This window comes from Chelmon rostratus, chromosome 15 (assembly GCF_017976325.1).
Source record: "Chelmon rostratus isolate fCheRos1 chromosome 15, fCheRos1.pri, whole genome shotgun sequence".
Lineage (NCBI taxonomy): Eukaryota > Metazoa > Chordata > Actinopteri > Chaetodontiformes > Chaetodontidae > Chelmon > Chelmon rostratus.
This window is the reverse complement of record NC_055672.1, coordinates 15,540,433-15,564,018: the sequence shown is the minus strand read 5'-3', so window position 1 is coordinate 15,564,018 and position 23,586 is coordinate 15,540,433. Positions and strand designations below refer to the sequence as shown.

Sequence of the window (23,586 nt, the reverse complement as noted above, 5' to 3'; positions counted from 1 at the left end):
TTGGATAAATGTCACATCTCTTACAGGATGGATTTCAGTGCAGGTTTTCAGTGATCTTAAATTATGCTGCTTAAAAATCCTGTGTCCACCAGGCAGAGTGCATTCGATCTGCTCTTTGATTCCACATCAGATGAACCTGGAGATTTTCCTCCATCCGCAATCACAAAAAGCCTTCAAACGTTTAAGCAGGCTGAGTCTTTTGGAGTGTTTTAGGCTCATGTGCTTGTTCTTGATGGCAGCAAATACAGCAGAGTCAAACACATCTTTGAGGTTGTGCTGCGTCAGAGCTGAACACTCCAAATAGTCATGAGCCCTGATCCTGTGTGCCAGCCTTCTGGCCCGGCTGAAGTGCACTGGTTTGGTGTGCCGCTGGTCCAGGCGAATGAGGACGTCCACACTGTGGCGAAGGTCCGACTGGGTCCCAACCAGGATGATGGGAGAGGTTGGGTTGCCGGCGCGGATCTGTGGGATCCATTTGGAGGTGATGTTGTCAAAGGAGACAGGGTTGACCAGGCTGAAGCAGAGGATGAAGACGTCCACGTGGGCATAGCACAGAGAGCGAAGATGACCAAACTCCTCCTGTCAGATCAAACATACAGATTGATGAGGAGGCAAGGAGCAGCTAACCAAAGAAATCGTAATGTGGTGCGGAATATCTACCTGTCCTGCAGTATCTATCAGCTTGATACGAGTTGGAACCCCATTCACATGAACCACACCTGGAAGTTAAGTGCAAATAAGTGTCACTGAGTCAAGCAGTCATTATCACTGAAAGAAGAACCTTCACTCACCAGTGAACACATCAAAAGCTGTTTGTCTGTACTCGCTGTTGTATCCGTTGAAGATGTAGCTGATAACCATGCTGGTCTTCCCCACGGCTCCATCACCGACCAGCATGCAGCTCAGCTCTTCCCTCAGCCTGGTGGATTTCTCAAATCTCTGACAGGCCTGGGCCATCTTTTCCTCAGATCATGACTCCATTATCCCAGCAGCTTGAAAGTCCACGCAGGAGTGCAGCATTACTGTAAAAGATGTCTTCTCCCCCAGCGGCCCGTTGGTGCCAATAAAGGCGAGAGGACACCTCGATTTGAAAGAACAAAGGCGTCCAATCAGAGGAGTGATGCCCCAACACTTGCTCTGTTTCCGTTTGATGCAGATTAACATAGTCACTCCCACCAAGACGGGCCTGACCACGACATCAGCTGATTGATGATGATAAAAAAAAAAAAACATTCAGTTACTAATGATACGTTTTCATATCGATAAATTCGACTGTAAACTTTACACAAGCTATAAAGTGCTGTCTATCATGTGCATAAACTCCAGCAGACAACTCCTGGTGTTATAGATAGAAATAGTTTAATGCACAAATAGTCTTTAAAAGCGAATCCCGTGTAATATATTTAAGTAATATGATGCCTTTGTCGTTTAGACGTTTAGAAATCGTCTATACTGGCTTGTGCGACTTACAGTCTGCCGTCCAGTAAATTCCTTCAATAATGGGATGTAATACCACTATCGGTCTATAGAGGGAGGTGTTGCTCCAGCATCCTCCTCTGCGCTTCATCCAGATGCTGCTCCTCAATTTCTTCTTGAACGTTTCGTCCTGCAAGCTGCGGTTACTGAACGTGCTCCGACTGGCATTCAATCGGACTCATATATTAACTTTTATGATAACATACTGTAGACTCTGCCCTTGTGGTTTTCAAGCGGCAACCGTTTTCAGTCATTGTCAGCACAGCTCTCTGAACATCAGTATTACAGGAAGTTCAATTATCCCACACTTGTTAGCCACCTTGTCGTACTATCAAATCTATAAATTCATTTTTTTCCCGAAAGCACTTAAATGCAGCTTCATTCTCCCACGTAAGAGGAGCAAAGGGCACAGCTGAGGAGGCATTGTTAGACTGTCACCAGCTGCAGTTTATAGCAGAAACTTCATGTGCCATGTTTCAAAATCATAATAGTCTGGAATATGCACTGTGCAATGACTAGGGCAGCATGCTGTGCAGAAAAGGGCTTGTTAGACTGAAGTGTAAGTGACGATCAGTTGTTCTTTCTCAGACAGTCACACTTCAATGCCGTCTATAGATGCTGTGAATGTCATATACAGCCATTGACCCTGCTAATCTTTAGCTCAGTACAGACTGCTTTACTGGCTTGCTAATATTATGCTGATCTTGTATTTCTGGTGTTGGTCATATTAATTAACTTAATGGAGAATGTCTGCTCAAAGTGTTTATTTGCATTTTTTGACATTACCATGTCAGTTGCTCCTAATTTCCATCATGCATTTGATTTGTGTTTGCAGGTGGAATCAGTAAACTATCAACGTATTGATGATGGGCTGACGAAAGCCCGGATACTTGTTGACGCCTATTCTCTGCAAAACATCAGAAAACACCAAAGCAACACCTCAACCTTGTACTGCGTCTTTTGCATTGAACAGCTCTGGGTGCACAGCTGCAGGATTTAGGATTTTATTATTACATTTTATAAAGATAAGAAATGTGCAGGTGCTGATACTTATGATCGAGTCTTCACACTAACTCTTGTGTCTGGCCTCTGACCTTAGGAGGTAGGCCTACATTGTCATAATGGTAATAATAGCAATGGTTATAACAATAATTAGACAATGTCTTACTGTATTTTGCCTTTATCAAACTCACTACTGCAGTTATATTGTCTTGAAATATCAGGGTTTCACTTTTTTTCAATTTTAAGAACTCAAAATCTTCATTTCGCCCCACATTATCACAGCTGCAGCGTAGAAAAATCATACAAACATCGCAAGATGTGGTTTCAGAGATCGGGAAACGTTTGGGGGTGAAAATACGGCTTTAAACAAAGTGTTGTTCCTTATCTGTCTGAGCCTGCAGGAAACTCTGCAAGCATTGTGTTGTAAGGTCTCTGCTTCCTGTTTGCCGTTGTTTCTCACTTACTCGTTCTCTTCTCCCTTTCTCTCCCCCTTTTTCCCACCACCTGTGGTGTGAGTGATAGAATTTATTCCCCATGGTAGGAGGACAACATCTGGTCCCCCTCCCGACACACATACACACACACATCATGTTGCCAGCTCGGCTCCCATGCTACACCTCTGGCAGCTGTGAGTCACAATGCTGTTCCTTAATCCAAGGTAAATGTCAAACACAGGAAACAGTCTTTAAATATCTCCACATCCAAAGATTCTTTTTCCTGTTACAGCCACTTTTACCATCACAGATCAACCAGCAAGCCGCTCTTCAGTGCTACAAATGCAAATACGGGCACTGTGGTGCGACTGCATGCAAATGCACTTGTGAGGTTTGCGTGTTTCTTAACCTGTGCAGCAGATGTCAGCAGTGCGCCGGTGATTTGAGCAGTGGCTCAGTGTCCAAAGATGATCGATCGGGAAGCATATCTGAAACAGTAAACATGTTTGTATGTGCATTCTCACGCTCTCGCTCTCTTTACATGACTGGACATGCAGAAATGTATCCTGACATAGATTCATAGAGGTAATCTGCTTAGTGTCTCAATGTGTGCAGCTTAGGGATGGGCCCCAGTATACACACATCACACTTCAAAATCCATTCCACCCTCACTCCTGTGAATCTATGAAAATATATACTATAAGAAGAACTCAAATATCCTTCATGTCTCCCTGAAGTATTGCTCTGGTTGAGAAAAAGTAAACATAGTAACTTATTCGACTCCCTGCCGTACATCAAATCTGACAACAATAGAGATATCTGCCAGATAGGTGTTAAAAGATTATGCTCCTCCCTAAGCCAGAGATAAGCATGGCACGCTGTAGACGGGCCACAAAAGAAGTGGCTGACACGCGAATCAAGTGATAAACAAGCCATTTGCATAACATTTCCTGCATAATGTCTCTTTAAGTAGATATTACCAAGGCTCTTAAGTGGTGAGGATTACAGCAGGATGGGTGCTCCGGTCACAGGGAGACCTCACATAATGGAAACCCCTTCCTTCTCCTTCTTTCGGTCCGAGGTGTGACTCCAGGGTCACCACTGGGACACATTGTCACAGCTATATGTATATGCAGCATAAGCTCTGTGAAACTGTGTGCAGCCCGAATTTGACACGAAACATAGATCACAGTGGATTAAGTTGTTTTGTGTTCACTGATGACTTGCAGTTATTGCCCTGCTCCAGTTTTTAAACCCTTTACTGATGCATCACAGAACACGTTTTTGCATGTTCTGCAATTATATATTGGCCTTCTCCATACTACTGACTGAAAATGACATCTAAACATTTGGCACACTTGTAGTACAATTACACAGCATGCTGAGAACAAAAAACACTTTGTACAGTGTTAGTGGCTCTGTGAACCAAGTAGTAGTGGTAAATGCTAATGTACGAATGTTTTGGAGCTATGTGAGTTACTACAATTCACCCTGAGGGGACCAAGAATGTGTGTGAAAAATTTAATGAAGACTACCAATAACCAGTAACAGCTGAAAGTTGTTGAGACTTTTTCAAATCCAATCCATGTGAACTTTATTGTGGTGCTACAGGAAAAATCAGGGGATACTAAAGTCACTAGGCTTCATCTTCTGAGGCTCCTGTCCTCTCCCACATTTTGAATATGTCATGTTTTGCAAGAATCACTTTCATTTTCACTTTTACTTTGACTTCTTCAAATTCTTTTATTGCCTCAGTTTCCCTGAATGTCCACAAAGAGGATGGAACAAATGATTTGGGGTGTGCAGGTTTCTGCTCCTAGAGAGTCACACCATGTATCGCTCCAGTTTATTAGCACCACGATACAGCCCCCTTCCCAGGTGAACTCGAATTCTAGCACCTTATGGTGGCTGCACCAAGTGATTCATGGAAATTCAGACCTTGTGAACCACCCCCCCACCCGGCTCTACCTCCTTGCTGACCCCTGTTGTTCACATTCTTGACTTGTAGCCAGTTATTTCAGGAAAGCATAAACTGCTTCTGTGCATACACTGTAATCGTGTGAGTCAGGATATACATGCCTTGTCTTTTTTTTGTTGGATCAGTGCATTTGCAGTTAATCTGAATTAATATGATAACCACCAGTGTATCATTTGGCTCTGAACCAGCTTAGGGTAAGTCAGCATGTCCCAATTTTTAAGTAAAGCCTAAGTGTTTTTGGGCTTTTGTTGGCCGGCAAGCATCCCTGTCAATTTAGTTACTCCTGCTCCATTAAACCCTGGCAGGGGTCCAGGAGCAGCGGACTAATCCCACTTTACCCTCCAGAGAGCATCGCAGGGGGTCTGTCCTTAGCGCCTTGTGGGATATACAGCAGCCCAGCTCTGAATCACACACACAAGTATCAGCTGATCTGCTTGGTGACTGTGATCATAGGAACATGCCTTTAAATGAATAAAGGGATTGATTGACACATATGTAAAGGTCCTGAAAAATGTATTTTCTTAATCAGCTTCTCATTACGTGCAATGGGATACTGAAAGACAAATGGTTTGTTTTGCATATGTTGCCAGGTCACTGTCAATCAGATCTGATCAAACCACACCAAAACAGGCCTGATGAAGTGTCATCATTATCATCATCATCATCATGTCATTTGATTAATCAGCCATCAAGACACGTGATACAGTTTCAGTGAAAAGCTGTCGGTGCATGAAAAATACTTGACGTTACAAGAACTAAAGATGTTTCCTTCAGAGGCCTTTCAAGTTGTGATGATTCCACGCGCAAATACATATCCACATCAGATCTGATGCATTACAGGGAGCTGATAAGAATATCACCAGGGGTCTCACCCTTTGGCCTTTGAAGCATCTGTGTTTGCTTCTTCTTTTAGTTTCAATTGGCTCCACATCAATCCACACAGCAGCGTGTGTTCTTGCGGAGGCCCGATTAGAATCTATCTAAACAGGAAACTCTGTCGCAATTGGCTGATTAACATGAGAACACGATCCTTTCAAAGGGATCAGACTTCGCAAACAAACACAATGCATCACTCGCCATTAGACGCTTTGGAAACAAAAAAATGCAACACTGAAAAAAGTGTTGGGAACATATCTATTCTGGTCAGCACTAAAGAGCAAGAACGCCTTCATGGTTATGATGATGAAATGAGCTTTTGCATAAACCTGTTAAATCAAACCAAAATGTTCCAGAGAAAGAGAGTGACAGAAGACTAAAGATGCTTGTGGCTTCTCACTCTGAAGAGCCTCAAATGAAGGGACTTGTATAAACGACATAAACTGACTGCATAACCAGTGCTGGAAGACTTTCACAAGCAGTTAGAGGCTATAATCATGATGTCGCCTCAATAAAACACAAACAAGCATCATTCGTTCAGCATGATATTGCGGCACAAAGCCTCTGAGACTCTCACAATGACTCTGCAGCTGCTTGATTGTGTGCCGTGGCGCTCGCACTGTGAAACGGCATTGAAATCGAACCTCTGTGAGTGTGTGGGAAAAGAGAGCTGCCTTTCCTGTTCTTTGAGGGAAAACACTCCAGAGGAAAATGGCAGGAAACCTCCAGGGCCTTTTGATTCAGGCTAAGAAAGTGAGTCAGAGTACCTGAGACCGCAGAGTCCTCGTGATGTCAGGGCCATCTTCTAAGACATTAAAACATCTATTTTCACCTACTTTCATTTATTTATTTATTATCTATTTCTTTTACAAAGCTTACATCCATCTTCGAGTGAAATGAATTGTCTAAGATTATATATCAAATGTACTGGTTTTGATGCATGTACGGCATTTACACCTCTAAATGAATGAAAGCCATCACCACGCCGCTCGATATTTCTGAGAGTTTTCTTGACATCCTGGTCTCTCCCTTGCTGTCCTCTCAAACCAGCTCTGGTGTGGCCCTTTGGACAGAAATGTTGCGCAGTCATTCTATTTTTTACATGTGCTGACATCCATAGAGAGAGGTCGCATCAATCAAGCGAGTCGAACACATGCTGAAGACATCTTTGTTGAGTTGCCCAATCATTCGGTGGCACAGACTGCTATGCAAACACTGTGTTGTTTTTACCAAAACAGACACCTGTCCCTCTCTGCGCAGAGCGATTGCTGCACATTGCACTGACACCCTCAGTGTCTGTTACCATAATTCCTCCTCCTCCAAATGTGGCTGTTCAGCTAGCCACTGAAACAGAAACAATCAATTAAAAAACATAATTAAAAATATTATTTGCATAATTGCTGAGGTTTAGATGAGAAGATCAATATCACTTTAATGGCTGTACGCTAAATTTGAAGTTACAGTCTGCAGCTGGTTAGCTTAGCTGAGACTGGAAACAGCTGAAAACAGAAACACCACCCTGACTACTAAGTGTTTCCAAAGGCAACTGGACTTGCTTGTGGTTCTAGAAGACCTTAACGACTCACATCACAGCTAGGTGGGTCTATGATCCTGCAAGAGGATAAATACCTGAGACCTGAAGAAGCCTTTTGGATGAGAAGCAAAATGTCTTCTAGTCCAGGTGCCTTTAGAAACACTTAGAAGTCCAGCGACCCGGATGAATTAGACTCTTTACAGACACTAGCCCGACTACCTTTAAAGCTCACATAATCTATTTAATCAGAGCAAAACCCGCAGTGTAAAAAGGACACGTGGTGGTTCACAGATGTGTGATGACTTTTCCAAGTGTCACTTGTATGTTGATATTTTGCATTGTGTCTGGACAGCAGTGGGATGGGCTGCTGTGACAATTAGCAAGTGTTAGCATGCGAACGCAACTCAGATGACAAAGATGGTAAACATACCTGCTGAACTTCAGCGTATTGTTGCGATTAGCCTGAGCATGAGTTAGCATTTAGCTCAAGTATGTATAAATGTATAAGCATAAATGACATCTACCATTGCAAGAAGGCGTCTAACAGCTGAGGAGGATGCTATGAGGATCCTCCACACAAACAAAAACTACCATTCAGATCACATGCAACTATGAATTCCCCCTTTATTAGTGTTAGCAATGGTATGCTACATGGTACTTAGCTTTTAGTGAAACATTTTTCTTCAGGGCGATTTGGACCCAGTCCAAGTTTATGCATCGTGCAGAACAACATGTACAATTGCCAAACAGCCTACTTGTGGAGCTTCAAGTTAAAACAGATAAACAGTTTGGTCACAGATGATCCCGCAGTGCCGCTTCCCCCCAGTGCCTGACACCCCTCGGCCAGGCGCTGGCAGCTGCGGTGTGTTTGAGTGTAAAAGAGATTAGGGAAATTAAATTAAAGACAGCAGCAAAAAGTGTGGTTCCTTAGGGAGGGAGCAGGCTAACGAAGCAGGAGGCAGCTCTCTGGCTGGAGCTTTAATTCTGTCAAGCCTGCTTCTGTCGCCATCCTGCTCCGAACAGATCGCTGGGTGTGACTCGTGTTCTGTTTGGATGAGGAGGAACAAGTTCTACCGCAACCGCTGACAATGATGAAATTATTGTTATAGCACGATGATGAATGCGTCTGAACTGCTCTTTCTCTCCTGCCTCACGAAACGGGACGAGCAGCAGCTCACGCCCAAGCCACAAGCCAGAATCAGCGTTTTAATCCATCCTTCAGTACGATGCTCTCTTACTGAAACACACAACATATGGAATATTAGCTTCAGTTTATATTTTGTTGATTGACAGAAGGCATGCGTTTTACTGCCAAATCATTAGCCATTGTTTGTGCCTTTTTAATGGACGGTCTTCCTCCTGTGGTGAAGTGGCCTCCATGACCACACAGCACTCACGTCCACTGGCAGGATCCCAGCGAGGGGCGAGGTGACCCTCAGCGGACAGAGGTGACCTCCCAGTATGAGAGGGCTGGGGCTCTAAAGCGGATGGACTCCATTAGTGGCCCAATCACTTTCTCTTTAACACACTTCCAGGGTGACCTCCAGCCCTGCACTGACCAAGCCAAGGCCAAGGGTCAGGGTTCAGACTAGGTGCACATTAGCATGCAGGTGGAGGCTCCAAAATGCAGGAATGATGTTTTGGGGGATGTAGGACCACTATTCTGGGGTCCTTAGGACATGACCTCAATCTCCACTTTGTGTGTGTTCCTCATAATCAGTATGTGTTCTGTGCAGAAGATAATGACTGACATCTTTTTTTGGAGAGCCTCAGGAAGGGTAATAATATCGACTGGGGTCCCAAAGTGCATAGGGAAATTTAAATTTTATGTCAATAGTGTAAGCTTTTTTATGAGATTGTATGTGGCTTCATTGTATATTCACTGTGCATGTACAAAGAGGAGTCAAAGTCAGACATATGGACATGTTCTGCACCTCTCTTAGTGAGTAAGTATCCTCCAATGTGGTGGTTTCATATTCCTTCTGCATGTCTCCAAGGAGCCCTAAAAGCAAGGGAAGGGGTATTTATTGATTTACTCATCTTTATTGTTCTCTCTGTATAATGAGAGGTGCCAGAGTGAGCTGTAAATCATAATGCTCTAACACAGCATAATTGCAAATAGATAAATAAATGCTCATTTCAGCCTTCATAAGCACACTATAACTATTAGAATAGATAGAAATGTATGCAGCTATAGTTTTCTATGTGGTCTTCTTCTGGGTGCGGAGGATGAGCTTTGGTGTTGTTGCTATTTGTGCTACGGAGTAACTAGTTACATTTAACAGCATTATGTGATTCAATTACAAAATAAATGTAATTGTCATGTGTTACAATTATTAAGAAAAATTATGGAATTAATTTACAGTGATGAATCAAAATCAAAATATTTTTCAGTAAAAAGTTTGAATGTGGTATGTAACATTCATTCTGCTGTTTTTTTGTTTGTTTTTGCTTTTTTTTTTTTTTTTAGCATGCTTCTGGACAATGTGGGTCAGCAAACCTGTTGAGAAATTTAAGTACGACACCATGAAGGGTAGGAAGGCTGACGGCTCAGTGTTGAGTACCGTCGTGGTGTAAGTTGATGTTTTCGGGACTTTTCAGCCTTATTGCCCAGTTAAAAACATTTGTTAGAAATGCAAAATGTAATTAGTTGCACTACTTTGATTAAGTAATTTTGATCAAGGTAACTGGTATCTGCAACTTTTTGCAGTTCAAAAGTAGCCTCACCACCACTGGATTTAGAAAGAACAACCAAAACATTCAATATGAGGCGTAGGCCACCGATTGCACTGAGTCACCATCAGACACCTTTGTTTTTTGCTTGTGTGTCCAACATGTGTCCATGTTGCGTTGTATGAAACCACATAGAAACATTTCTGTTGCTGACTCATTGCTGTCTGTCTGGATCTCATTTCTTTCACTGTGTCTCAGACAGCAGAGAGAACCTGGTGTGCTTCCATCACCATTGAGCAACAGCTGGGGCCACAGACAGCTCATCCATACACAGCATCAGAGGGCAACCAGTGGACACAGATCTAATGACCTCATACCTGCATATGGAGGCAGAATCTGTAGGCAAGGGGCCAGATTTTGGCATCAAAACTGACCACATCACATTTTGTTGTCACGAACCCATCGCTATCATCTAATTTCTTAATTCACCTCCAGGCATATGCAGACATCTGTTCATATAGATTAGCCCAAAATGTCGAGTTCTGAAGTCAAGCTGCTAATCGGACTGTAACCAGCGACCAGCACACAGAAGTGGAAGTCTTGTCTGTTATCTGCTGGCTACACTGGAGGTCCCAAAACACTGATCGTTGTCCCCAGAGGCTAAATCGCCATAAGACGATAGCCGATGGGTCCAGAGATTAATAGTAGTATTAGTAATAGTAGTAGTAGTAATGGCAAATTATCATGATTCGTCCATATCAGGAGACTTTCTTTTTGTTTTGTTAACTAATTTTATTTAGTATCAAGAAAATAAATATTAATCACCTACAATCTCAGATGTTGCTTGACAACAAAGCCCATCCAACATTCTCAATCACCAATCAAAGTTCTTAAGAATCAGGAGACTTTCTGTGTGGCTCTTTCTACATTATGTGTGCTGTGCATGTGAGCTTTCGCTGAGCTGTATGTTGCTGTGCTCCATCTCACAGCTCAAACCTTTGACCTAGTTTTGAGCTGACTTCTAGGAATGTGGAACAGCGCTACATAGAAATGTGCAGACTGTGGGCTTGTTCCGTGGGTGAAACTACTTCTGAAAAAAGTACAACATGTGCACATGTTAGAGTAACGTGATCAAAAGTCAGACAGTGAAAGAAACCCTATACGGACCCCGCCTCCCAGCTATGTTCCTATACGCTGTGACTACGCTGGAAGTGCTGGCACTCTTCCATGGTGTGTCCCTCTACTAGCTGAACTCTCTGCACTGTAATGCACAGATTTCCACTGGACATTGCACTGGACAAGAGGCGCATGATTTATGCTTGAGTTTTCCTTTAAATGGCCCCTGAGGTTTCTTTACACTGAGTGAAATATTTGAATATATGGCTTAAGCATATATTCAAATGAAATATTCTAGATGTTTATGTATCACTTTACATGCATTTCCATGTAATTCACCATGGCATATTTGTTTTCTTTGGAAACTTGGGCATCAAAAATAGATTTTAAAGTAGAGTTTCATGTGTTATAGGAATGCTTGGCTGCAAAACAGGGATTTAAAAGGAAGGACCCACCACTGGAGCTTAAAGAGGTCGGACACTCTGGCGATTCAGCACTATGAAAGTAAATGTTTTCATAGCCTGCTGGTTGTGACGTGTATTATATTCATTAAATCTGTCACAAGAGCTGCACAGAACAGCTCTGAGGTCCCCAAAACTTCCAGAATAAACACAAACTCATGCATGTATGCAATGTACTGTAAATGAACAAAAGATGTCTTAAAGCTGCTTGGCCTGTGTAGTTAACAGCTCCCTGAAGAAAAGTCAGCATTTCCTGTGCGGCAGAGGCAACAGCACTACATTAATGGGCCACGTGATGTGCCCTCAAGCATTCCACTGTAATGCAAACGTATAGGAGGACTTGTTCATACTTGAAAACATTGAAAAAAAAAAGATAATGAACACCATGTTCTCCATAATGATTTTTAGTGTTTTTATTCAAATGTACAGAGTATACAATCGCTTCTGAGACCCTTTTATAACAAAGGTGTAAGACACTGTACATTCAATAAGAGAAGTCATCATTTAGTGTGAATCTCTGAAAGCATCACACAAAATGACCAGGTAGCCCACCTGGTATTAAGGCTGATGCCTAGTCCACCCGCACGCAGGTATTTCTTAAAACGTAGCTGCTTTCTGGTAATAGCTTCGTTCTTCAAATGGGTTTTAGTGTTTTCATATGCATAGAAAGTTTTTTTTAAACAGCGCTTGTGGACGTATGCCAACAGGATTGTTTTTTTTGGACAACGCAGGAGGAAATACCTCCGCACGTGTGGACTAGGTTTGAGGAAAAAAAGCATCATATGCTTTTGAAATTTGTACACAGTATACAGTAAAGCATGTATAACCTACATATTTTCTACATAGTCCAAAAATATCACGAAAGGAGGTCAAAAGTAAAGTGCTGAGGAACACGAGATAACTCTGTGAGGTTATGTTACGGCCTAGAAATAGCCAGCCACCCAAAATGTCACCACTGTTATATTTTCTTTCCTTTGAAGCACCGAATACCCTTGATTTTTGTGTCACTCAGCATAAAACAGTATCTTTGTCATTATGTGGAGTGCCTGATGCAGCCTTTTATGTAGCTCCCAGCAGTCGGGGTTTTGGGTCTATGTGACTGATCCCTCCGCAGTCGTGGAAAATGTTCAGAACAGCCGCCTCGATGGAGAAGAGGTGCTCGTCCTCTACCTCGGGACAGTAGAGCCTCATGAACTCTGCCAGGCGCACCAGGTATTCAGTATTGTGGCCCGCGTTGCCCCTGCAGGCAGAAATCTGGGCAGCCATCTCCCTGTCCGAGGCCGGGCCGAGGTACATAGGGTTGTCAGAAGTAGCGATGTAGACGAGGGCCAACAGAGGAGCCTGACCCTTCTCCTGAGGGATGAACTCTACCGTCTCCATTATGTAACCCCCCAGCACAACCTCTCTCATGTTCAGGTACTGGAGGGACTCTTCAGCCTTGGAGTCAGTCACCTCATAGGCAACCCCCCATGTGCAAGCCTGCAGGGAAAACAAGTGGAAAAGAGATACAGTGGTTTCAACATCACACTTGCAAAAAAAAAAAAAAATGCCTTTGTCTTTTTGAGATTGACTCTATCAGGTTTTAGTTATAGCTTGATATAAGTGTTTCATGACTTAACTGTAATCACTGCAGTAGTAGTCGCCTGTATATTGTATCAAACTGATGTGAATGATAGAAGGATAAGTCTCTGTACTACTACTACTCACACAGCGTCCCAACTTCAGGGCTATAGAAGACCTTAAAATAATTCTTCTTTGGGGCTGTTTGTAAAATGGGACATTCACTCACAGTGATGGGGTTAAAATCATACTTCCCGCTTGGTAATGATAACCAACCCGCTGCGCCCTGCTGTACAGACACAGTGTCAAACGGACTGGCAGCTACCAAAACAACAACACTCACCTCCTGATCCTCCACCAGTGTGACCACTCTGCCGGGCTGTGGAGAGCAAGGACACACAGTGAGGACACGAGGACTCAGCACATCACACAACTTCAGAATAACACATAATAAACTGGGGGGGATAAAGAAACAGCTGAAATCATAACACCATCAGGAAATGTTTGAGCCAACTGGAGTAAGTGTCTCACCATTTCCTTGTTCCCTCGATAGAAATTATCTCCATGCCAGAAGCGCCTTTTGTATCCCACAATGTGGCCGATTTGACTCCTTTTGTAAGAAAAATTGGGTTTCCACACCAAGGAGCCATACCCGAATATCCACAAGTTGCTCTTTTCGTTTCCAGTGTCCTGAGGTTTCATTGTAATGTCTTGGCTGTGTTTTAAAGCGAGACGAGGTCGTTTATGTCAACAAGTAGCTGCTCACCTGTATTCCCCGTCCTGGACATTCCAACACATCCGCAGCCGCTATAAAGAGCTGAGGGCGGGAAAATCATCCAGATATAAAGATCCTGTCATATGAGGAGAAGCGCCTGTTCGTCTCTATTCTTATTCTCGTCAAAAACGCCGTTTGGATGCGTGGATGCTGTCCGTTTCTCCTATGTATCCCGATGTACAAAACACGTGCACTTGTTGTTCAGAGCACATCAAGAGCGAGACGGTGTCGACCAATTACATGGAAGAAGGGGCGGGGTTAGTTGAACGGATAATCCAATCAGAATCACGTTAGTGGTAACGATCGTGGGGAAAACACACAGTTTTCCTGCTGTTTTGCTGCCGTTACCAGAAATGAGCTGATAAATTCCCTAAAAAGATTCACTGAATGTGGTTTTACTAAACTGAAGGTCTGGTAACAAAATTATTATTTCTTTCTGTCTTAATACAAATGTGACATTTAAATTGAATCTTCCCATCTTTTTAGATTTCTTACATCATGGCCAAAAGCTGACAGACCGGTATTATTAGTACCATTTAATTCTTAAAAAAAATGTACCCTTGAGTGTCAAACAGCCAGTATTAGTCCAGCAGGTAATCACGCTGCCTATGAATAGCTGGGACTGTTATATCTGTGCTGTCTTAAGCTCATTAGGTGTCTGTGTTCTGCTGAGGCCTGTCTGGCGCTGTCGTGCTCACACAGGCGGATCACTGCTTGAGATCATTCGTCCTCTGCCTGTCTCTTCCCCCTGATATTTGATGAGCCAACATGTGAAAGTGGTGGAAACTCTTTTCCTCCAACTTCACACAAAGCTTTCCGCCCCCAAGTGGCAGTAAGATGCACTGCTCCACTCTGGCGACGTGAAACTCCTGTCATTCTTGCATGTAAGGCAGCCTTACATGCAAGACTGCATCATATTGTTTCCACTGGAAGTGCACCATACACCTCTTTATCATGTTTTCTATACCATAGGGGCATCTTATTTTTCTTATTGAGTCCATCTCATCTCCCTCCATCCCCTGCCTCTTTCAGCCAACAGCAATAAGAGATGAGTTATCATGAGAAACCAAGCTGAGTCTCTGGTGATTTGTTCCTCAGAGCCTCAGTGATACGACATCTAGAGACACAGCAGTTCAGGGAAGCAGTGACGTACTGCAGAGAGACCACGAGGATGCTTTATTTTCACATACAGATGTTTTTAAATATATTCCTTTTTTGTTTAATTCCTTACATCGCCGCCAATTACAATACTGTCCACTGAATGATTGCTAGCACATTGATTTCACATCACACCGACACAGATGTCATGGACATAGACATGGAATCATCAGAAATGCTACCAGGCCAAATATATGACTGTATCTATAGACAATGAAGCCACTTCCACACCAGCTGACACACGTAAAGTTTCTAGATGATTCCAACATTTAAATTAGGATCTCTATTCGACCACATGAACACTCAACCATTGAAGAGCAACAAACAAACAGTGTACCAGATATGTATTCATTGTTTCTTTTTATAACAACAACCAAAAAAACAAAAAAACAAAAAACCAACAACAACAACACTTTAAAAATAAATTCACCTTTTCTGGGCGTCAACTTAAAAACAGATGCTCATACTTCTAATCTCAACATATAAATATACAGTATATACAAAATAATCTTATAAAACATAGAAAGAGAAAGATCAGTGCTTCATATTCTTAAATTACTAATGAAATACTAATCTTACAAAATAACATTATTGGTTCAGTAATTTCCTTTGAAGGCGTCCTTGGTACGATAGTCACTTCATGTATTTCTTTGTCTTTATTTAAGGGTGATCTTGCATAAGGTAAAACAAGGCCTTATCATGAGTTTCCCTGCATGGAGCTACAGCGTATTGCATCTTTTGATCTTTTATGTTGCCTCCAGTTTGCTGTGCAAAGGAATCAAGATAAGGCGGGGCACAATGTATAAGGCTTTGTGATCTAGGCTGCATACATTCGTTATTAAAAAAAAGGATTTACAAAACTGATAACTCTAAATATCCATCAAAAAATGAACCGTTTTCAGTAGTTTTTGTCCCTTTTTGATTGAGCACAATGCTGATTTTTGTTTGCATAGCGCATTGCAGGCCACAAAAAATGGAAAAGGCTCGCTCCTTCCACAGGCTTGTTGGCAGTAAGTTGATTTGATGATTGCTGATTACTGCAATAAGGTGGAGAGGAGCACATCATGATAGTCCTCTTCTTCAAATCAACACGCAGGCACAAACGTCTTGGCCTGAAGCCCTCGGACGAACTTGGACGAAGCGGACAAGGGTTTGAGTCGAAAACATCGAAGGCGCGTCCACAAGTCAGATTTGCTCATTATTTCCCGCCGTCTTTTCAGTCTTTACATTCTCACAAAGATTAGTAGCTTTAGGTCTATTGAGTTCAAAGAGCACACCGGCTCCATCCAGTTATCAAGTTTTCAAGAGCAGCAACTTACATTTAAATAAATCCCAGTCTCTCCACACTTGTAAACAGTCCACAAGAAATCCAAGGACATGATTGACAGTGAATAATATATCTTCTATTTATTATACCTGAAAGGGAAGAAGATGAAAAGAAATCTCAGTGACTGCTTCAGCTGTAAATGTGACATCTGAAATAGCAGAAAGGAAAATGATTTCTGGTTAATAATGAAGGTCATGCAGACAGCAGAGTGACGATGAGAAAAAGCTTACCTCGGTTGCAATGATGCATTCGTTTTTCTCCTCTGCTATTACAAAGACAGACTGGTACATTGAATCTCTGGAAGAACATATTGTTGATATTCTACACTCTGGCCTTTCACTGTGGAGTGAAGATACATCGTGTCAGTGTACAATATACAGAACACAAGAAAAAACTCAATTACCTGATGTTCTAATCAAATGATGCTTTGTGGCAGAAACACTACCAGAACACACCTTGCATGTGCACTCACCTGTACATTCTACTCAAATGCTTTTTTTCTTCTATTGTCTTTTCACAGTTTTCATCTTTGTCCAAAAGAGACAATTCATCCTTGTACCCCGTGGAGGTTTTATAGTCCAGGTGGTAGTGGTTGATGTGTTTGTGATTAGACTTTTCCCTGGCACAGTCCACCTCCAAATCGATCTTTTTATTGTTGTTCTTGAGTTCTAGAGTGGAGATGAGGTTCTCCTTCTGAAAGTCACCCTTGGAGAGGTTGTTCATGGTCTCTGAGTCCTGCTCCGTGTTTCTCTGCTTCTTGACTTGACGTATTACCACCACTACCATGCAGAAAAGCACCAGAACAGCCACCAGACCCACTCCCAAGCTGATGGCTGCCAAGCTCAGCTTGTCATTGGACTCCCAGCCTACATTGGGGCTGGGGGTGTTGGGTGAAGGCACATCGTCGGACTGGCACTGGGGGCCACTGTAATGGGCGGGGCAGATGCAGCTCGGCTGGCCGTTTGCTCCGATGGTGCAGGTCCCACCGTTCAGGCAGGGTTGAGAGGCACAGCGGTCAGTTGGCTTGTCACAGTGGCGCCCTGTGTACCCTGGGGGGCAGGTGCAGGTGTAGTCGTTGATGCGGTCGATGCAGGTGGAGCCGTTTGCGCAGGGGTTCCTGGCACACTCGTTGATGTTGATCTCACAGCGCAGACCTGTGAAGCCTGAGCGACAGCTGCACAGCCTCAGGTTACCGTGGATCACACAATGTCCACCTGCAAAAGAAAACAGCATTGCAGAAGTTATTTTTAATGCAAATATACAGAAAGGGAAGATGTCTGATGCAGAGAGGACGATGTATTACCATTGGTGCACTGCAGTGAGGTACATTTATCCACCTTCTTCTCACAGTTAAGTCCAGTGTAGCCTGCCGGACACTCGCATGTGTAACTATGCCCATTGTCCGTCTCTTTGCACTTGCCACGATGAAAGCAGGGTGTATCTGCGCAGGTCAGCATCCTGTGTTCACAGTGTGTCCCTTCAAACCCCCGCGGGCACACACACCTATAGCCATTCTCAGAGTCCTGCAGGGGGAAAAGATATAAAGTTTATCTAAAAGCTCCCTGTCAGATGTTTTGTTTTATCATATCCTGTTCACGACTGCCCCGACGAACCCCATTATCCTCAGTTTGAATTCTATTTACAGTCCCCGCTCTGTGAACTGGGTCATCTACTGACTTGACAATCGATAGCATCCTCCTGGACCAGCAGATAGACTGAGGCAAAAACAAAAACAGGAAGGCCTGTGTTGTGGGAAAGGAGAGAGAGAGACTTCCGGACTCACCAGGCAGTGGCCTCCGTTGCGACAGGGCTGGCTGTCACACTCCCTGACCTCCATGTCACAGTTGACCCCGGTGAAGCCTGGCAGGCAGGTGCAGGTGTAGCTGCCCTGGCCTGTGTTCATACACGTGGCCCCGTTGGCACAGGGTTTGTGGTGGGTGCAGTAGTTCAGATCTGAGAACGAACAGGTGGAGACATTATTTTATCTGCAGCACTAGCATTGCATTCAGCTTCCTTGCAGAGTGGAGAAAGAGACAGTTACACACCTTGGTCACAAAAGATGCCTCCCCAGCCTTCCTTGCAGGTGCACTGCCACGGCTCTTTACAGGTACCATGTTTACAGGATGGATGGAGCTTACACACATCACAAAAGAGGCCCTGCCAGCCCTCTCTGCATCTGCTCATACATAAAACAGTGAAACATGACTGTTGGCTCACAGAAATACATCCTAAAATCAACCTTTTTGTTACATAATTAGGTACTTAAAGATTGTTTAATGATTTAAATGCGCTGAACGAATGTGTCATTTTTGTGCTTATTGTAAGTCAGTGTGTTCTGGCAGTTTGTGGACCCCCTGTTGCCAATGAGCAGAGATGAACATTTAATTACATAATGATAAATAGTCAACAAACACACAAGTAAGTGAATACTCACTTGCACTCTCCAGGTAACGTGCAGTTTCCATTCCTTTCATTGCACCCTTCAAGACAGATTGCTGTGCAAAAGAAAAAAAAGACAGGGATATTAAAGCTCAAGGTTTCTAGTTGCGCATTCATAACAAGCTGTTAATAAGGCTTTTATCACATTGACATGATTTTCCGCGCACATTAAAACCTGTTACCTGACCATTTCAATAGGAAGCATAATTCGCAGCGCGTGCGCTGTGCTGTATGTGACATTGATTTTGCATGGTTTTATCGTGTTAAACGGCTGGTTCGTGCGGAGCAGATGCTTGTTCTCAAAAAAAAAAAAAAAAAAAAAAAAAAAAAAAAGCAGGACAGCTGCCCCATTGTTATCGGTGGGCAGTTCGAGGCCCGTTTGCAGCTGCCGTCCTACACCGCCTCAACAATAGAGCCCGCAATTTAGTGGCGCGTGGCGGCCGATAATGCCGCGATTAACCCCGGCGCGCGCTGCCGGGCGACCACCGCCCTGGATTAAAGCCGCACGCGCCCACAGAGAAAGTGCGCCAGTAAGTGGGCTCTCTGTCCTCAAATGTCACCCGAACAGCCCCTCGTTCGGCTGCGTCACATCCGAAAACACACACCTGTGATCGCGTGACAGGCAATTTAGACATTAAAGCTCCAAACTCAGTGTTTGTTTTCAGATGTATGTGCGTCACTTTGAGGCGTATTCATCTCAGTGTTTGAGAATTATATCGCGGAAGAATAAAACAAAAGATGCCCACAATTTGTACAAAAGTTTCTTTATGCAAGTTGTCTTTCAGGTAAGCATGTATTATTTATGCTGTGTTCCGTAAATTCGGGCCTATAGACTTTCATCCAAACGCTAGGCCAAATCTGCCTTGTGACCTTTAACCACAAACAAAAGAAAGTGTCCATATGGTGTCTTTACTCTTGCTTACGTTCTTGGCAGTATTCTCCCTTCCATCCCGGCAGACAGGCTATTTGCCCGTCAGGCTTGCAGGTGTAGTGGCCAAAATGGTCGTCTCTCGGAGCGCATATTTTGGAACAAGTGTCCCCGTAGTAATTGTCATTGCAGATGAACCGGTATGAGTACCTTAGCTCCGTCTGCGTCCCGTTCTGCACATCCTGGGACCACTCATGCCCTATTCCCAACTGTCTTTGGATGGCAAAAGAACTAATCAAGAATTGAGGGTTGGTGGTGTCTGGGAAGAACAGAACATCAGACATATCAGGATTAGTTTAAAGCAGGGGTATTCAAGTCCACAACAATTTATAGTGCGCTTGATAAATCTAACAATTATCCCTTTAGTGATTTGTGTGACAATGCACAATCTATATACTGAAATTTCCTCTTCCTTTCACATTATTCCCCTGTTCTGAAGGACCTAACAAAAAAGGTGTAAAATCCAGGAAAGGGCTGTCATGGGATTTTTGGCAAGGCTTCGCGTTCTCACTTGAGCCTGTACACTTTCCCATGCATGCCAAAAATAAAACAAGGGAAGTGCGATTGTGTTGGAGAGATTTGATTGTAAGGAATTGCCGTGTGACTCATAAGGCATCCTAACAAACACGGATCCATGACGCTGGAAGTGCCAGATGCGTTTGCCAGCACGTTGAGTGGGGGTTATTGATGAAACGTGCGACAGGTAATAAGTCATTTATGCTACTCATGGGATGTCTCCCTCTAGTGGTGGACAGGCGGTGCGCGTCTCCTCACCTCCAGGCAGGTCCGCTGCAGGAGAATACCAGGCTTCAATAACTAATGAGAAAGCACCCTGTGGGAACAAATGAGGAAATAAATGTCACCAAAAACCAAAAATTACATTAAAAGAAACATGTTTAGTTAGTTACTGTCAATCCAGCTTTATTTCGCTGAAATGCTGATGTAAGGCAAGTGGTCATGGAGAGGAATCTAATATTATAAAATAGATAGATTTCACTTTAATTCGCTAGAAATGATCGCAAGCTGGAAATACGTGGGAATGAATGCTTTCATAGTTGTACTCTATCCTGTCTTTACGCAGTGTGGACAACACAGAGGTGCAATGAACCACTTATCATCTGATCTACAGTGTTCAGCGTGCCAAGTGCACGATTTGAGAGGTTGAGCTGATTTGATCGAGACCATAAAATAATAAAACAGGTTATTAATGATTTTCCTCAAAAAATAAAACGTTTTTAAAGCATTTTTGTCACAGGGAGGAAGTTTCATCTCGTCGCTTCATGTGAAAATCGTGTTGAATTTGGTGCGTTTGGTCCGCACAGAGGGACAGGTGCTCTTACCGGCCAGGTGAAGTTGAGCGGCAGACGCAGCCTGGCGTCCTGCTGGATGCTGAACGAGTCGGTGCCCAGAACAGGTGTGGTGACTTTGCCAAATATGCAGTCTCCAGGAGACACCACCGTCTGGAAGTTCTTCAAACAAACCCTGAAATAAGTCCTGCAGCCGGTCATGCTGCAACTAAGTCCATTTGCCAGCAAACCTTTAGTATTCTGAAAGTGATGGAGATCTATCTCGAATACACCTGATCCCAGAACCTAAAAGAATACAAAGAGTGAGCACAACAAAACAATGCAACTTTTTTTTTTTCTAAAATACTTATTTCCTGATTTGCAAAGATTAAAAAAAAACATCCCACCTGAGTAAATATTGTCATAACTATTGCGAGGACAGAGGTGAACCAAACGGCCATCCTTTAGAGTTTGATGTGCGTATCCTTAAAAAATCAGTTTGTCCACCAACAAAACGCTCCTATTCCAAGTGGTGATGGCGCAGACGGAGTGATGACCAATAAAGTGATCGGAATAAATATAATCCTTTTCCAAAGGTCGAGATCCAGCTCCACAATCCGTATCCAGAGTAGGAAGTTGGAAAAGAGCGAGTTATCCAGTGCTCGAGGTTAGACAAATATCAGTAACGTCAATATCCACAAGTGAGTCTGTCTGCGGTCTTTATGTTGCCCATCCATCGTGCCGGTCAGATGTGGTTTGAGTTTGCTGTGCTGATGCGAGGCTCGTGTTGCCAACAGTGATGCGGGCGTGTGGCGGAGCATCAGCGCATAGTGACTCCTAGTGAAGGATGTTTGACGTCCCTCCCTGTTTATATACCGCAGTGTAGTGCCATTACAGACGCTGTCAGTCAGCATTAGACGCCGCCCACTCTCCTCTCCACCTTCTTTCTGCTCGGAATATCATCATCAGTCATGGTAATTGTGGAAGAGGTTGTCTTTGCCTCACCTGCTCCAGAAAAAAAGCGCTTTTTCTGCGGACTGCGTGCAGATGGTTCGTCCCTTTAACCTAAATACGACATGTTGCGAAAACAAATGAAGGTAGAATAGTTCATTATCAACAGGGTCAGTGAAGTCACCGTTGGCAACCAGAGGCTCAGGCTCAGTAGCAGTAAGATACATGAGAATCAGTCATTTTTCTGCAGAGATCACTGACTGTTTGTGCGTCTTCACGCGCCTAGACACCCCGAGCGCCATTTACGCCTGTGACCTCGCAGCCTCCTCTCTTGTTTCTTGTGTTTATTTTAGATAGGGATGGAGCGGGAGATAACCCCACAGCTGTATGATAATGGATTCTTATTGCAAAACACATAAATCAGCTGAGGAACCCGCGTTTTACAAAAACCTGGCGCGTAAAGGAGTAAAGAGGGGCCGTCCAAGGCAGTTCAGGATAAAGTCAATAATGATGTGTTTAGTGGGAAATACTTCCACACGCCCTAAACAAACTTAATTGTTTTTTAAACATACATATACAATTGGAGAGTTATTATTTGGAAAGCTTATTTGAGGCACAGAAACACATACACATAGGAGAAGACCATATATTTTAAGTGATTGTTTATTGTGCTTAATAGGCACCCAGCTGCTCAGGAACTTTTTTTTAGCATCTTAACTCATAATACCCTCAATTGAAAGCAAATGAGTTGTATAAATTGAAGTTCAGATTGTATCCAACATGTAGCGAATGTTTGTTGAACTAACATCCACCAGAGCCAGTCAAAGAAAAGAAAAGAAAAATCCCCTTTCAAGCGTATGTATAATTGTTCCAAGAGGGAAAAGAAAAATGAACTCAAAACTGTATATAGAGGTTGCTAAGCAAATAAATTCACATGCCATATACATTTTATCACATGCAAACTCATGCTGGGCACAGGCATTGTTGCCTTTATCACCCCTGCAGCAGCAGGCCAGCTTGATGGGGAGGATTTACAGTGAGGGAACAGGATTTAGGAACTGTTCCCTGGCCACGAAGGTGTCTGCCTGAACAGCTCTCCTGCCGAGATGACTTCATCTCTAAGCCCCCACCTTTGACTTATAGGTTTGAGGTTCCACTTCGGAGCAGAGACAATGGACTATTGAGTCTGGAGCAGTGTGACTAAGAGGCCCGGACATCTCACAGCTCTGCTGTATTGAAGCATTTGGCGTTCCCACCATTGACTTAATCGCACAGATCCTGTGGAGGATCAATGCAGCCCTGCGTGGTTTAATCCTGCGCTGCTGTTCTGTTTTGTGTCTAAAATGACTCGAATTCACGCATCAGTGTGGCATCTCACTAGTTTATAGAGCAGCCACGGACTTAAGAGCCCAATCAATCTCTTTTGCAGAGAGATGTATGCAGTGTAATGGTGCTCCTGCCCTTCCTTCATACACGTCAAAACATCCATTCACTTTAATATTTTATGGAGCATGGTTAGGGTTTCCCAACTGTGCCTCGGGTTACAATTCCTTGTAAAGCTTTGGACTGTGCTAAACAAGCATTGATGCTTGGACTGGAACTTCTTGTGGCC

General features: G+C 43.4%; 3 protein-coding genes across 3 annotated transcripts; all 3 read right to left on the bottom strand.

Moving 5' to 3' along the window:
* Positions 1 to 126: 126 nt before the first annotated feature.
* LOC121618850 (rho-related GTP-binding protein RhoV-like) lies at positions 127 to 957 on the bottom strand. Its single transcript, XM_041954480.1, has 3 exons — positions 792 to 957; positions 661 to 719; positions 127 to 579 (listed from the first exon to the last, which is right to left on the bottom strand). The coding sequence occupies exons 1-3, from the start codon at positions 955 to 957 to the stop codon at positions 127 to 129; spliced, it is 678 nt and encodes a 225-aa protein (XP_041810414.1).
* Positions 958 to 12,391: 11,434 nt separating this feature from the next.
* On the bottom strand, positions 12,392 to 14,012 carry LOC121618717 (glutathione-specific gamma-glutamylcyclotransferase 1-like). Its single transcript, XM_041954281.1, has 3 exons — positions 13,642 to 14,012; positions 13,454 to 13,489; positions 12,392 to 13,029 (listed from the first exon to the last, which is right to left on the bottom strand). Exons 1-3 carry the CDS (start codon positions 13,810 to 13,812, stop codon positions 12,610 to 12,612), a joined length of 627 nt encoding a protein of 208 aa, XP_041810215.1. The 5' UTR covers positions 13,813 to 14,012; the 3' UTR covers positions 12,392 to 12,609.
* A 1,048-nt stretch (positions 14,013 to 15,060) lies between these two features.
* LOC121618153 (delta-like protein 4) lies at positions 15,061 to 21,847 on the bottom strand. The gene is made up of 11 exons (XM_041953481.1): positions 21,431 to 21,847; positions 21,078 to 21,329; positions 20,512 to 20,569; positions 19,733 to 19,996; positions 18,805 to 18,865; positions 18,416 to 18,546; positions 18,154 to 18,323; positions 17,674 to 17,893; positions 16,843 to 17,584; positions 16,601 to 16,709; positions 15,061 to 16,459 (listed from the first exon to the last, which is right to left on the bottom strand). Exons 1-11 carry the CDS (start codon positions 21,482 to 21,484, stop codon positions 16,454 to 16,456), a joined length of 2,067 nt encoding a protein of 688 aa, XP_041809415.1. The 5' UTR covers positions 21,485 to 21,847; the 3' UTR covers positions 15,061 to 16,453.
* Between the last annotated feature and the right edge of the window lie 1,739 nt (positions 21,848 to 23,586).